Source organism: Eschrichtius robustus, chromosome 2 (assembly GCF_028021215.1).
Source record: "Eschrichtius robustus isolate mEscRob2 chromosome 2, mEscRob2.pri, whole genome shotgun sequence".
In the NCBI taxonomy this organism is placed as follows: Eukaryota; Metazoa; Chordata; class Mammalia; order Artiodactyla; family Eschrichtiidae; genus Eschrichtius; species Eschrichtius robustus.
In genome coordinates this window covers 116,627,033-116,643,826 of record NC_090825.1, presented here as the reverse complement: position 1 = coordinate 116,643,826, position 16,794 = coordinate 116,627,033, and the positions used below count along the sequence as shown (strand labels likewise).

The following is a 16,794-nucleotide window of genomic DNA, read 5'->3' as shown; positions in this document are numbered from 1 at the left end:
CACAACGAAGAGTAGCCCCTGCTCACCGCAACTAGGAAAAGCCCTCATGCAGCAACGAAGACCCAACGCAGCCAAAATTTAAAAAAAAAAAAAAAAAAAAAAATCTTTGGAGGGTAGGGTCAGCAACTAAACATTCTCACTGAAATAAGACTACATTGCTTTACTCTTGAATATATATAACTGGATATGGTGAAATCAAGCTGGCTACTAATTATCAAAGCCAGGATCAGAGAGAAACTAGATGAAAGGTAGAAACAGGTACCAGAAATAAGGGAATAAAAGACATCTATCAATGTATGAGAGTTCTCTAAAAAGAACAGTGGTGTCAGATTTTGAGGCTGATCAGAATGAGAACCTTACATGAAAAACAGTACAATCTGTACCCCAGTACCTGTGCCTATCTGCTCCTGATTCCGGCTCTCTTGACTTTCACTGCAATAGAACAATCTGACTGGTGTAAGGTAGTGGTTTCCAAACCTAATTGCTCACTGGAACCACCTGGGAGCTTTTAAAAAACACGTTTCCCAGGCTCCACCCTAAATCCTTCTGAATCAGAATCTCTGGGTGGGACCCCGAAAAAAGCTACTTAGGTTATTTCAATGAGCAGTTAAACCTGGTAGTAATCAGCATCCAACTAAAATAGGAGTGGTGGCACATAAATCCATGTATTTCATATATAAGGGACCAGGTGAAAAACGCATTTCAGGGAAAAGTACATTTATATTATTTGACGGCTGTCATAGGCTACAATAAAAGAGCATGTTTATACACAAAACTAACTTGTCTGTTGAATTCCTCTTCATTTTCCATCCACATGTACTCTGCAAATGGATTGTCATCTTCATGAGAATGACCGTTAATAATCACATCTTCATTGATGATGCTTGGGCTAGTACTGCTGCGACTTGGATCTTTCATGGTTGGTGTTAGATATAGTTTTTAACCTTAAAAGAAGAACAATACAGTTAATCTAGTCAGTCATTCTTTCAGTTCTTAGTGAGCATCTATTATTACCAGCCATCATGATTAGGTATTAGATGTACATGATATATTAATGCACATGATAAACACAGTAATTGGAAAACTTTGTTTTTCTCCTAAATGATTTTAATGTTTACGAAATAGCTGAGAATAGCCTAGATTCATCTAATGTTTGCTAATAACAGTAAACAAAGGCAATCAATTGCTTAAATGGAATCCCCAAACCATCCAATTTTTGTTTTAATTGGATATTCTGTGCTTTATAAAACAAGCATGGTTTGGAAGACTTAAGTCATCAAGAGACTTTATGAAAAGCAAATTCTACTTTTTAAAATTGTTATTAAAAAGCCCAGAGACTGGAAGTGAAAACTAACAAACTTTTAATAACTCCTAGTTCCTTAGTCGCGAGGTATAGCTCTGGCTCTCTCGACTTCATAGCCCATTCTCTATTTGCTTTATCTTTGGGTCCATGTTGAGTTCCTCCATGTCTGGATATTCCCACTGTACAGTAAGTATCAGGCATCTAATCTCATACAGTAGATCTGGTTTCTTATACTCTACTTAATAGGTGATAACATGATCTAACCTAGCTGATATGTTGCAGGCTAAAAGTTCGAAGCATAAAGTTTCAGATTCTACAATAGTCTACCAATTCACTGACTCTGAAATTGCTAAAAAATGGGTTTACATAAAGCAAGAGTCACTTGTACATAAATCCAAACATTAGTGTGGCTTGTGCCAAAGGAAGGAAATAGCATACCTAATAGAGTTATTAAAAAAAAAAAAAACTTCTTCAGGCCTTCTTACTCAAACTTATAATCAAATAAAATACTAAAACTAAAATCTCCTACTAGAAATAGTTTTTTTCTTTGGGTAAGGTTCAGGGAAAGACTTGCTCTATGTATGTTGCCTGGCCCTTTACATTCATTTTATGGACTTATCCTTAGGAAGACCTAAGTATAATAAAACTTATAGCTGTTCATATAACATGAATTTAGTCTCTAAGCTGTGGTAGGGGGTCCTATCCTGGCACACATATGCATTTCCCCCAAGACTGAATACTAATGACAACAGTCATCATGGTGGTAGCATTTTCAATTGTTAGTAAGTCCTGAATTAAAAATTACTGAGAACTTCTGCCTTACTTATTCACTGTTGTATGTATATGAAAGAAAGGCAGAGACAGAGATTTATGTGCTAGGCTGTGGGTAGAAAGAAAACCCACATGATGTGGGTTAAGAAAGTGAAGCACAAAAAAAAAAAAAAAAAGAAGTGAAGCGCTGTGAAAGCACTGTGAAAGCAGACATGACAGAAAACAGATGATGGATATCTTTGATATTTTTATTTATCATTAATCTTGGATTAAATAAACCCCCTTATTTTGATAACAAGTTTCGACTAGAGAGCAATCAGTTCCTCTAAAGAAAATTACTCATTCTTATATGTCAAGGCTACCAAACATTTATATGCTCATCTTTAAACAAATTACGTTTTAGATTAGACTCAAATATTATGAAAAGCAGGGGGTCAATTCTGCTTTGCAACTGGATGGAACTTTGTTTACTCTGCATATGAACTGATCATTAAACTATGTTCAAAGACACCCCAATTTATAACAGCTTAACATTATTATTTTCCCAACCTGTGTCCTATCCCAACTTGTACCCATTAAATCCTACATTTCAGAAGACCACAATATTAATAAGTGACTTATATCTTTAGTTAAAAACAGCAAATAAAAATCATGTTTAGCACAGAGTACAGGATATTCAAGTAGAATTGAATAGTTAAGTAGCAATTATACGTGTGAGACATGTACTAGAAATACTAACTTGTGTTTGAATGTGCTTCAGGTGACTGAAGTGTTATCTATATATAAATGCAATTTTTTTTAAAGAAAAAAGTGTTCTCCATACATTTCACGAGCATAACAATGAAACAATGAAAAATCTGCATCAGCAAATTCTATAGTCTGAGAATCTCAAGGGACTCCCTCCCTCCTTGTTTGATGCCAACCAGTAACAAATAAAATATAAATAGTGCTTAGCCTAAAGGGCCCAATCCCTGCATTTGACATGTCTCTAGGTCAGCTTTATGCCAATTATCACCTCATCAAACAACCCGTGGCTTTGGTATAGATCCCAGTGAAAGAGTCTATGAAGGACAGTAAATGAAATTTCGCTGTCAAGTAATATTTGGGAAACAAATCATAATTGGAACCAGTAAAAATCAACTGGAGCCTGGGCACTAATCTTACACCTTAAGATAGATGAGGAAGGAACAACTGCTGACCAGATTTCTGATACAGCTAGCCAAGTGAAAAGCCAGAGGGGTAAGGATCATTTACTTTCAGAACGTTGACAGACCTACAATTATTGAGTACAAGGTGTTCTAATATAAGGTATTGTATCAGATTTTAAATTTTCTTCTATGACCTGTTCTTGATCCTTCTTAGACCACACTCTTTAGATTGTGTCGTGTGTTTTGCTATTTTAAAAAATGAGTATATAGTTCAAATACCATAAAATTTACAATTTTAAATTGGCATTTGTCAAAAGCAGTTAAAGGCAAATGTAGTAGCCAATGCCTGCAAAGAATAACAGTTGGGGCAAAAAGCTTGGGAGGAAAGGCTGGTGAAGGAGATGCTTTGGGAATAAAGGCTTTGAAAAGCTCCTGCATATTCTGGGAAACCTAAAAGGCCATGGGCATGCCCAGTGCTGGCAGCACGCTCAGAAAAGACCTAACAAGGCCCTACACTTTTCGGGCTTCAGGCGCTGCACATAAGAAAGAGCTGTAAACTGCCCGAGTGTTAAAGGTGTACCTCAACATACACAAAAGCCCATCTGCCAAGACTGGGAGAGTTTTATTTTTTGCTTAGGGGTATTAAAGGACATCTCTTGAAAATAACTAGCTGGGACTTCCCTGGTGGCGCAGTGGTTAAGAATCTGCCTGCCAATGCAGGGGACACGGGTTTGATCCCTGGTCCGGGAAGATCCCACATGCCGCGGAGCAACTAAGCCGTCCACCACAACTACTGAGCCTGTGCTCTAGAGCCTGCAAGCCACAACTACTGAAGCCCACACACCTAGAGCCTGTGCTCCACAACAAGAGAAGCCACCGCAATGAGAATTCCGCGCACCGCAATGAAGAGTAGCCCCCGCTCACTGCAACTAGAGAAAGCCTGCGTGCAGCAACGAAGACCCAACGCAGCCAAAACTAAATTAATTAAAAATAAATAAATTTAAAAAAGAAAAGAAAAGAACTAGCTGACAACTAAGCTAATGGGACAGACTTCAATGGCCACACAAAAAATAATACAAGCTTTTACAAAATTATTTCAGGAAGGTCACTAAAACAACAGAACAAGCAGAACAACCACCCTGGGGAGAGGGGAGAATATGATTTCCAGAGTTGCCATATAATAGTCACAATGTTCAGTTTTCAACAAAAAGTATGAGGCATGCAAAAAAATAAGATAGTATGGCCTATAAACAGGAAAAAAAGAAATTAATAGGAAGTGTCCCTGAGGAAGCCCAGACATTAGGCTTATTAGGCAAAGACTTTTAAATCAGGTGTTTTAAATGTCCAGAGAGCCAAAGGAAACCATGTACAAAGAACTAAAGGAAACCATAAAAATAGCAAATATCATCAACAAATAGCAAATATCAATAGAGATAAATTAAAAAAAGAAGCCAAGTAGAAATTCTGGAGATGAAAAGTACAATAAGTGAAAATTCTACTTGAGGGTTTATAGCAGATTTGAGCAGGGAAATAATCTCAGTTGACTTACCAAGTTTGGTAAGTCAACTGAGATTATTCAGTCTGAGAAACAGAAAGAGAAAATAATGAAGAAAAATGAACAGAACCTCAGAGACCAGTAGGACACCACTACATGTACCAACATATGCATAATGGGAGTCCCAGAAGGAGAAGAGAAAGAGTATTTGAAGAAATAATGGCCCCAAACTCCTCCAACTTGATGAAATCTATGTTAGTCTACACATCCAAGAAGCTCAACAAACTCCAAGCAGGATAAACTCAAAGCAATCCACACCAAGACACACTGTAATCAAGTTATTGAAAGTCAAAGAGAGCATCTTCAAAATAAGATTAATAGCTGATTTCACATCAGAAACCAGAGGCCAGAAGGCAGTAGGAAAACATATACAAAGTGACTTAAAAAAAAAACTAAGACATTCCCAGATAAGTAAAAAAGTGAGAGCTTATTCATCACCAATAGACCTGTCCTATAGGAAAAGCTAAAGTGAGTCCTTCACGTTGAAACAAAAGAATACTAGCATTAGCTTGAATTCATCCAAAGAAATAACCATGGTAACTACATAGGTAAATACAAAAGTCACTAATAATGTATTTTTTGCTTTATAACTCTTTTTCTCTATATGAAACTAAATTGTTTTTAGTTCATACTTGTTACAAACTAAGATGTTAGTTGTAATTCCCAGGGTAACCACTAGGAAAACCACCAAAAAAATATATAGTGAAAGGTGTATTGCTGGGGTGTATCATCATCCCATTCAGAGGCAGCCCAAAAGAAGCAGCTTCAAGACTCCAAGAGTCAATGAGCTCAAATCTATATATATTAGTCTCTTGTGGCTGAGAAAAAGTTTTTCTCTAGAACAAAACAAACCAAAACTAAAAGAGGAACTACTGGAAATACAACAGAAGCACCTAATTTGCTTGAGTGATGTCTGAGGGCACAATGTAGATAATAACTCGACAAATACATTAAAAAAAAAAAAATCTGGTAATTAAACCATACCAATCTGTTGCTATCTTATCTTTGTTCATGCTTCAATCCAAACCACTTTAAAACTGGCAGAGGAGCTTCCCTGGTGGCGCAGTGGTTGAGAGTCTGCCTGCCGGTGCAGGGGACACGGGTTCGAGCCCTGGTCTGGGAGGATTCCACATGCCGCGGAGCGGCTGGGCCTGCGAGCCACAATTGCTGAGCCTGCGCGTCTGGAGCCTGTGCTCCGCAACAAGAGGGGCCGCGATGGTGAGAGGCCCGCGCACCGCGATCAGGAGTGGCCCCCGCTCACCGCAACTAGAGAAAAGCCCTCGCACAGAAACGAAGACCCAACACAGCCAAAAATAAATAAATCAATAAAATTAAAAAAAAAACAAAACTGGCAGAAATGAAGTGAGAAAGCCAATAATTTCCCCCCAATTTTTTAATGTTCATATTTACTTCAAATAATGTTTATTATGCTTTAAAATCCTAAAATTATCAGAAAATGTAATTCAAATAATTTTTTAGCCTTACTCTCATAAAAGGATTTTTAAAATAACACAGTAATACTAACTCCGAACAAACTATATTAAATTACTACTATTAAATATCTAGTAGTTGTTAGAGTACATATAGTTAAGATTTTCCTAAACAAAAATTACAAAATAGTAAAACAGCAATGTATCATCTTACAGTGTTTTCAATAATCATTTAAAAAATTTTGTACATAGTTAGGAAATTTTGTTGGAAAAGGAAGCATTAAAGTGAAAGGAATGTACATATACAAAGTACACCCTACTTAAGTTAGGGCTTTCCTGGTGGCGCAGTGGTTAAGAATCTGCCTGCCAATGCAGGGGACACGGGTTTGAGCCCTGGCCCAGGAGGATCCCACATGCCACGGAGCAACTAAGCCCATATGCCACAACTACTGAGCCTGCGCACCTAGAGCCCATGCTCTGCAACAAGAGAAGCCATGACAATAAGCCGTGCACCGCAACGAAGAGGAGCCCCCACTCGCCACAACTAGAGAAAGCCCGCGCACAGCAACGAAGACCCAACACAGCCAAAAAAAAAAAAAAAGAAGTTAAATGTACAAAACAGGTCCTATGTGTATGTAAGTTTTTTCCTTTTGATCTCCAATCCTACTCAGAGGTAATCAATGTTAACAGCTTAGTATGTATCCTTTCATATCTCTTTGCTTATAGAAACACACATAAAAGATTTATATATTTTACAGAATCATGCTAAATATATTACATGAAATATCCTTACTAGTCAACATGTAGAAGTACACTTTACTTTTTAATTGATACAGCACCAATTACTCAACAATTCCCCCTTTGGTGCATTTACATTTCCAGTTTTCTCATTACAAACAATCGTGCTTTGATCACCCTTGTACACATATCCTTTTCTATTTGAGCTTTCTGTGGGATACATTCTGGTAAGTGGGAATAACTGGGTCAAAGGCCGTGTGCACATGTAGCTTTAAGAGAAGACAGATTATTTGCCAAAAATATTATGGTAATGTACATTCCTATAATACACTGAGTGCTCCCATTTCTCTGCATCCTCAACAGTTCTCTATATAAGCAACACAGCATTTTACTTTTGCAAACAGATGGGCTTAAAAAGAATGTTTTCCTCTACAGCTCCTGGTATATGCTTATCTTGCTTAGTAAGTCTTTTCCTACGTTGAGGTTATATTTCCTTTATTTTCTCTCAGTATTTTTATAGTTTCTATTTTTTACATTTAAATCTTTAACTCATGTGAGCATTTCTTTGAGTATGATGTGAAAGATCTATATTTTTCCATATGAACACATCATTCATCATTATTTAATGAAAGCTTGTTCCTGATGTTTATCATAATCAAATTCCCACTTACACGGTTTCTAGATTCTTTGTTCCATGATGGTGTATTGTATGTATACTGTTTTATCCCCAACTTTTATTTTGAAGAATTTTAGACTTACAAAAAAGTCATAATAATAGTACAGTGAACATTTGTACCTTTCATCTAGATTCATCAACTGTTAACATTTTGCCACAGTTGTTTTCTCTATACAAGTTTTTTGCTTAACCATCGGATAAGTTGCAGACATTATGACCTTTCATCCTCAAATACTTCAGCACAGTATTTTACTCTTTTGATTACAGGAGCCTTTCATTAAGTTTAAATACGTAGTAGCACAACTCCCTTCTCAACTTTCTTTGGGGGGGAAATCTTGCCCTTTTATTCTTCATACGAACTTTAGAATAATTTTTCCATAAGAGTCTGACTGGAATTTTATTAAAAATTTGCAGCTTAATCAGGATCATGTTTTTATATTAAGCCTTCTGGCCAGGGAGATGGTACATCCGTTTACTTGGAACTGTTTTAATTCCTTAGAACATAAATGAATCAGGACTTCATTTTACCAATAATTGTGGGCTAGATTATTTGGACCAGTCTTTCCATTGAAAACTGAAAGTGTTGGATGCCATAGTCTTAAAGAAACACTTAAAAGCACTAAAGTGTTGAAGAGTAAGTAAAGTGGGAATTCAGAGAGCAAAGTGGAACTTTTAAACACTGAAGCTGCCTTCGCACTGAGGACTTTTGCCCATTAGCCTTCTTTGGGTTGACCTTGGATGCTTCATGGGGCAAAAGGCATAAAGGTCAAGGTGGAAAACTGAAGAAAAGATCCTCCCCACTCTAAGCTGGGACCCTAAAGGGCTATAGGCTCAGGGTGAGGGTGAACCAAAAGCAACTCCCACTCCCCACCAAGCAAATCAAAAGGAAAAGGTGGAAAGGAACACAGACACTGTGACTGTGGTTGGTCCTCCTGTGGATAAGAGGAATAAATTCATCACCTGGGAGGTCCAGAACATCCCAAGTCATGAAATTAGTATGAAGTGGTCCTGACTTGGTAGTGTCCCTAGTGCCAGTGCCTGGCAAAAGCAAATGTAAAACTCCTTGGGAGGAAGGCATTTTCATGCTAGGCCTTAAGGACCTCCAAAAATGATTTCTCAAGGCCAATGAAGAGTTCAAAATGAAAGATAACTAAATCCAGAAGGAAAAAGCAAGATACAACACGCAAGAATCAGTGCAATTTATAGAAAGCATAACCAGACCCATGTGGCAGATGACAAAAATGATCATTACATATCAAGCTTGAAAATATCTTCAGAAAACAGCAAAATATAAAAAGTGCATAGTAGATTTGGAAAAGAGCCAAATTAAACTTCTAGATATACAGAAATCACAACATAAACAAACATGTAATAAGTCTGGCAGCAGATTTGATACAATAGAATTGGAAAACAAAAGAAAGTATCCAGAAAACAGCAAAAAGATAAAAAGATAGAACATACAAAAGAGTGTTCAAAGAGGCAGGATATGAATATTGCATATTTGATGAAAGCAATCAACCAACATGTTTAAGGAGCCCAAGAATCTCAAAGTAAGATAAATAAAAAGCAAGATATATTATACATTATAGTCAAACTGCAGAGTATCAAAGAGAATTCTAAAACCCCAAAAGACATTATTTTCAAAAAAGAATGAGAAAAACCAGCTGCTTTTCAACAATAATGAAAAGCAAAAGACCACACTGAAAGAAAATAACTGCAAACCCAGACTACTAGAACTGTACAGAAAATAGTTTTCAAACAAATGAACTAGAAACTTCCCATCCTTATATTAAGGAATCATTTGAATAACAAGAATTATGGGATCCCTGAAGACAAATGAATCTAAAATTATAAGGGCTTGGTACTTTTTAAACTAGTATATTATTAACAACTTTTAATTTTGTTTTTCTTGTTTTGTCTATTCAGGTTTTCTACCTCTCTGGTTAACTATGGTAATTTTTATTTCACTAAAATTTTATTTCTCCATAATTTCAATTTTGTTATAATAGAAACTATCTAATTTCTCCTATTTCATAGCTAATTTGACTATGTTCCTCTTTTCCTCGATTAGGCCTACCAGGGATTTATCGTAGGAAAAAAAAATTCCAACTTTGCAATCTGCAGAACAGCAAGTGTAATAAACTCTTCATATATATAAAAGAAGGGTGTGTGTGTTCACAATTTGCAAATGCATAGAATCTCTAGAAAGACAGAAAACAAACTGAGAAGCAAATTGTATCTGATAAGGGAACTGTACTTAGAATATATAAAGAACTACTACAACTCAGTAATAAAAGGACAACCAACCAATCTAAGATTTTTTTTGACATGGACCATTTTTAAAAGTCTTTATTGAATTTGTTACAACATCGCTTCTGTTCTATGTTTTGGTTTTTTGGCCGAGAGGCATGTGGGATCTTAGCTCCCTAACCAGGGATCGAACTCGCCCCCCGCCCCCCCCCCCCGCCCCCGCCCCCGCCCCCGCCCACGGATGGCGAAGTCCTAAGCACTGGACCGCCAAGGAAGTCCCTGAACAACCAATTTAAAAATGCGCAAAGGATCTGAATAGACAGTTCTCCAAAGGCCAATAAACACATGAAAAGATGCTCAACATCCTTAACCATCAGGGAAAATGCAAATCAAAACCACGAGATACCACTTTATATTAGTGAAAATGTGGAGAAATGGAATGCTCATTCACTGCCAGTGGGAATGTTAAAATGGTGCAGCTGCTCTGGAAAACAGTCTGGCAGTTCCCCAAAAGATTAAACACGGAATTACCTTATAACTCAGCAATTCCACTCCTAGGTATATACCCAAGAGAAATAAAAATATGTCTACATAAAAACTTATACACACAAATGTTCATAGCAGTAATTTCTTAATTCTTATTAAGTAATTCTTAATAGCCAAAAAGTGGATACAACACAACCCGAAGGTCCACCAGTTGATAAATGGATGAATACTGAAAATATGCTAAATGAAAGAAGCTAGTCACCAAGGAACACATATTGTATGACAGATGATGGGTACAAGGTTTCTTTTTGGGGTAATGAAAATGTTCTAAAATTGACTGGGGTGATCGATGCACAACTCTGGCAATATACTAAAAACTACTCTACTATACACTTCAAACGGATGAATTGCACGGTATGTGAACTATAGCTCAGTAAGAGCTGCTAAAAACAAAACTGAAAATACTGGTTACCTACAGGGAGGAGAACTAGACGGCTAAGGATATTTTTTGTATCTATTTTTGGGAATGGATTACCTATTTAAAAATTCAACTTTAGGGCTTCCCTGGTGGCGCAGTGGTTGAGAGTCTGCCTGCCAATGCAGGGGACACGGGTTCGAGCCCTGGTCTGGGAAGATCCCACATGCCACGGAGCAGCTGGGCCCGTGAGCCGCAATTGCTGAGCCTGCGCGTCTGGAGCCTGTGCTCCGCAACAAGAGAGGCCGAGATAGTGAGGCCCGCGCACCGCGATGAAGAGTGGCCCCCGCTTGCCACAACTAGAGAAAGCCCTCGCACAGAAATGAAGACCTAACACAGCCATAAATAAATAAATTAATTAATTTAAAAAAAAATTCAACTTTAATAAACAAAACTCCTGCTTTTGGTTTTATTGATCTTTTCTACTTATTTTTTATTTTATTAATTTTACTTTTCTCACATTATTTTTCCCTTCCTTTTTACATAACTTCAATTTGTTGCTCTTTGTTTTTCAAGTTGACAAATGTTTATTTTCAACCTTTCACAAATAAAAATTTTATATCTATGAATTTTCCCTAGAAATTTTAATATAGAATACAGTTACCAACTTTAGGTAACTACAACTTATTTAATTTATAATAAGCCAGAGATTATTCAGAAGAATGTTCTTAATCTCCAAGTGGTTAAGGTTCTTTTGGTTACCTTTTGATGCCTGATTTCTAGTTTTATTATGTTGTAAAATGCAGCCAGAAAACCTTCACTTTTGGGAATTTATTACAGTTTTGTTTGTAGACAACTAATGATTTTTGTAAAATGTTCTTGGGCCTAAAGAGAAAAATGTGTGACTTCCATGTCTTTTTTTTTTTTCAATTTTTAAAATTGAAGTATAGTTGATTTACAACGTTGTACCAATCTCTGCTGTACAGCAAAGTGACTCAGTTCACATATACACATTCTTTTTTTTACATTCTTTTCCATTATGGTTTATCACAGATATTGAATACAGTTCCCTGTGCTATACATTAGGACCTTGTTGTTGTGATTTCTATTTCTTACATAAAAAATGATGCGTATATATTAGGCTGATCTTTTTTTATTTTTTTAAAAACTTTACCTGTTAAATTCTGAAAGTGATATATTCAAGTCCTCTACTATAACAGCTAGATTACTTGACCCAGTCTGAGGATCTGTCTCACAGGGAATTAACATTTTTGGTAACTGATGCTTCGTATTGTCTTTCATCGTAACTTCATATTTAGCTTTCTTATAGTTTCTTTTTACATTCTATTCCTGTAATGTTTACTTTCCTATTTTAAGCAGATTTTTAAAAAAATACTTGATTTATTTTCTGTAACTTACAAACTACTGTGGAATTTCAGTTGGTTTTTTTCCCCCAGTTTTGCGATATAACTGACATACAGCACTGTATAAGTTTAAGGTGTACAGCACAATGATTTGACTTATATCCATTGTGAAATTAGTTTGAACAGTTTCCTATCAATTAAAAAAATACTCTATACACCCTCAAACCAACTCAAGACATTTAGAATGCTTTACCTTCTTCAATATATCCAACCCAATCCCTGCTCCCAGACAAAGCAAGACCTTTAGAATGATTTTACTTACCCACTTCCTCTCCCCGCCCCATATCCTGAGTTTTGTAGAAATAATTTAGCACTGTTAGATCTACGCTATTAGGTTTTCCCTTAGATTATATATATAAAGAATCACCTTCCCCTAACTTGACATCTTTGTTTTGCCTTAATATTTCTTCAAAAGGTTACCTGGGGATATAAATTTCTAAGCTACTTCATGTCTGAAACTGTCTTGCTTTCATATTTGAACAGTAATATTAAGTGGGACAGATTTAGACTTGTCCTTTCTATCAATAACCTACGAATATTCCAACTTTCACTATTGTAGAAAATGAATTTTCTTTCTTTTGTAAACATGCTGTTTACATCACGCCTAATATGAGAGCCTAACACCTAAATTCAGAGATTTTGCCAGATTCTGGTTAGGTGAGAGCTGTTTTTTCTGATGCCTGGCACTTTAAATCTACAAACTCTTTACTTCAGCTGTTTGTTCCCTTCTGAAATGCCTCTTACACATACTGGTTTCCAGCAGTGTCCATCCTTTCATAGTCCCTACAAAATTTTAAAATATGGAAATCTTTTAAATTTTAGAAAGTCTCTCCCTACTTAAGAATTCTCATTGAACACTTCATGATATATGCAAATCAAATCATTATACTGTATACCTTAAACTTATACAGTGCTATATTTCAATTATATCTCAATAAAACTGGAATAAAAAAATAAAAACATTAACTCTTCAAAAAAAAAATTCTCATTAAAATTCAAACAGGATTCTCTTTCCGCTTCTTTCATTAAACTGACTCCACAGGGAATTCCCTGGTGATCCAGTGGTTAGGATTCCGGGGTTCCACTGCTGGGGGCCTGGGTTTGATCCCTGGTCAGGGAACTAAGATCCCGTGGCATGGCCAAAAAAACCCAAAACCCAAAAAAATCAAAAAACTGACCCCACAGACGTAACACCTTTTCTTATTCCACTGGACTCTACTTTGAACTACAGTAGACTCCTTAACCTTATTTGTACACATATATATTGTATACGTATGTATTTTAGTTAGAGAAGATAAAGAAATTTCTGCATCAGCCTCTGTATTTAATTCAGAAGTCTGTGAGCAGCGCTGAATATTTTGTTTTAATGTTTGGCAGTATAAAGGAATGATTAAAAGCATGGGCTCTGGGATTTCCCTGCTGGTGCAGTAGTTAACAATCCACCTGCCAATGCAGGGGACACGGGGTTCAATCACTGGTCCAGGAAGATCCCACATGCCTCACAGCAACTAAGCCCGTGCGCCACAACTACTGAGCCTGCGGTCTAGAGCCTGCGTGCCACAACTACTGCGCCCGCGTACCTAGAGCCTGTGCTCTGCAACAAAAGAAGCCACTGCAATGAGAAGCCTGCGCACCACAACGGAAGAGTAGTCCCCTCTCGCCGCAACTAGAGAAAGCCCGCGCGCAGCAACGAAGACCCAACGCAACCAAAAATAAACAAATAAAAATAAAATTAAAAATTAAAAAAACAAAAAAGGGGCTCTGGAACCAGGCTACCTTTCTAGCTATGTGACGATGGGCAAGTTATTTAACCTCTCTGTGTTTCAGGTTCCCCATCTGTACCTAGGCAGACAGCCTGGCACATAATAGTATTATTAAACACTTAGAGCAAATATAAATTTGTATAAATAAAAATAATAGGTCCAAACATCTGTAGGAGTGAAACAATGTCACAGAAAAGTCCCAAAGAGTATAACCCTAATCTCAACGGTAGTGTAACCAGGGTGATCAGGTCAGAGTAAGGATGGCTCAACACTGCCGATATATAAAAGCTCAAAGCACATCAGAAATACCACCCTTATTTATAAAAACTGATACAAAAAATAAAAAGCAAAGGCAATTCAAATAAACCCACACTATCCAATGTGGTAGCCACCAGGTTCATGTGGCTATTTAAATTTAATTTTAATTCAATACAATTAAAATTTTAGTTCTTCAGTTGCACTTGCTACATTTCAGGTGCTCAATAGACATGTGCTTAGTAGCTATCTTACTGGACAGCACCACTCTAAACGATGAGGACATTAAGAAAAAAGATTGAGTTATTGGAACTGAACCTCAGGCTGTAACATATACAAACTATTAATGTATCTGTGCAACAGGGTGATCCAGATCACAAAGACAACAACCTTGGATAACTTTAACCTTGCACTGGATTCAAGTCCCAGATATGCCACTAACCACCTAGAGGACCTTGGATATGCTACTAAATCCCAGGCAACACACTATAGTGGTTAAGAGCACATAATCTCTGGAGTATTTGGATTTGAATTCCAGCTTTTATTAGCTATGTAACATTGGGCAAGTTACTTCACATTTCTCATTTATAATCTTCATTTTACAGTGGTACTTACTGCCTACAGACATTAAAGATTAAACACTTCTAAAAGCACTTCGAATAATGCCTGGCATTACTAAGTGCTATGGAAATATGTGCCTAATAATCTCTCAAGTTTCTATTTTCCCGATTTCAAAATGGGCAGGATAAAACTTACTCTGCCCAGGGCTTCCCTGGTGGCACAGTGGTTAAGAATCCGCCTGCCAATGCAGGGGACAGGGATTCAAGCCCTGGTCCGGGAAGATCCCACATGCTGCGAAGCAACTAAGCCCGTGAGCCACAACTACTGAAGCCTGCAGAGCGCAACAAAGAGTAGCCTCCACTCGTGGCAACTAGAGAAAGCCCGCGCACAGCAATGTAGACCCAACACAGCCAAAAATAAATAAATAAATATTAAAAAATTTGTATTAAAAAAAACTCACCCTGCCTATTTCACAGGTTAATAATAAATATGAAACTCACTTAGCTCCCATCCCTGAAAGAAACAGATAAGGAGGCTATACTTTTGGGAGAGTTATCTTTTTATCATAGACACTTATTTGTGAGAAAAAATTAAGTTCTGTTCAAGTTCACAATTAACAAGTAATATAAACAGACTAATTTGCCCCAAATATCCTCTCACAAACCGGAAACAGAAGCACAAAACAGCAAACACTGGGAATCTCATTAAAAACCCTGAGAGACCCTTATTTGCAAACATAACCTGCAGCCCACGAAATTTCAAAGGCAGACCAACACCCGACCAACTGCTCAAAGGCAAATTGTGACAAATTATGCTATCAGGTTAACAAGATTAGCCAGCACATGCAAAATGGGAATTTGTCTTCTGTTGAAATGTCAAAAGCTGTCAGCTGTTAGACCTCATCCCACGGCATACTGGAAGCCAAATTCTTTCTAGAGTTTGCGGTTTCTGAGATGATGGGGTTGCAAAATCAAGGAAAATAAGACAACAAAAGGAAGCAGAAAAGGCCACCTTTTGCAGTTACTAGAGAATACCATTGCTGACTGCTTCAACAAATGTTTTGAAACAAACAACTTTACCACAAGCCATATATTTTTGATGGTGGGAGAGAATAAGCACAGTAGTAGAAATTAAAAAGTGAGGTAACCAAAATCAAAAGAATGTGAATTGGATGGGTTCATCTGGTTCAAAACAGTCCTGGGGTAGGAGCTGCCAGTACTCCAAAGGCCCTCCTATCCCGAGCACGGAATACAATGTAACTAAAAATAAGGGGCAGGGGAAGGCGAAGAAACCGGAGAAAGGGGATCATCACAAAGGTACAGGCTCGTGGACGGTTACAGAATGCTCCCCTAGGACGCTCGCCAGCCCGCCAGTCCCTCCGCCCCTTTCTCTTCCCCCACCCAGGCTTCTGGAGGAGCGCGCAAGCGCAGCAAGTACGGGCTGCGCGTGGCGACGCGCAGGCGTAAAGTGAGGAGAAACAATGAGCTTTGTTGCCGAGGCGGCAGTGGGGGGCAGGGGAAAAGGGTATCGGAGGGTGGGTGAAGCGATTGGAGGGAGGGGCGGCACGCGAGAAAGTGCTATCCCGGCAACCCTCGCGCGCCACCGAGGACCCGGATAGAGAGCTGCGAGATCCAAACCATAATAATGACAATGAGAAAAAAGCGACGGCCATTTCTCCGAGAAGAAAGAGACTAAGTCGGTCCAAGATCATCCCTCAGACTCGGCTGGAAGAGGCAAGGAACAATGGGGGCCATACAGGCTTGGTGGCCAACAACCCAGGGGACCCTCTAGGCCCCTCAGCCGTCGCCGAGGTGCTGCCTCTCGACCGCCGGGCCGCCGCACCCTTCTCGCCGCTCCGCCCGAGAGAACCCCTCACCCAGTGCACGGCAGCGGGGACGGCAGCCAACGAATCCGGTCGGCCTCCGCGGATCTCCACAGGCAGCGCCGCTACCCCGCTCGACTCGCGCTTCACCCGCCGCCTCCCTTCTCCAGTCCAAACAAACACCCCAGCCCGGAAGT

The 16,794-nt window shown here is 38.2% G+C and overlaps 1 protein-coding gene across 1 annotated transcript in view; it reads right to left on the bottom strand.

Moving 5' to 3' along the window:
* PAIP2 (poly(A) binding protein interacting protein 2) overlaps positions 1 to 16,794 on the bottom strand; it is a 20,963-nt gene extending 4,169 nt beyond the window's left edge. The window contains exons 1-2 of the mRNA XM_068535978.1: positions 16,652 to 16,794; positions 781 to 944 (exon numbers count right to left, since the gene is read on the bottom strand). Coding sequence (XP_068392079.1) covers positions 781 to 918 — 138 coding nt within the window. The 5' untranslated portion in view covers positions 919 to 944; positions 16,652 to 16,794. The remainder of the gene's footprint in view (positions 1 to 780; positions 945 to 16,651) is intronic.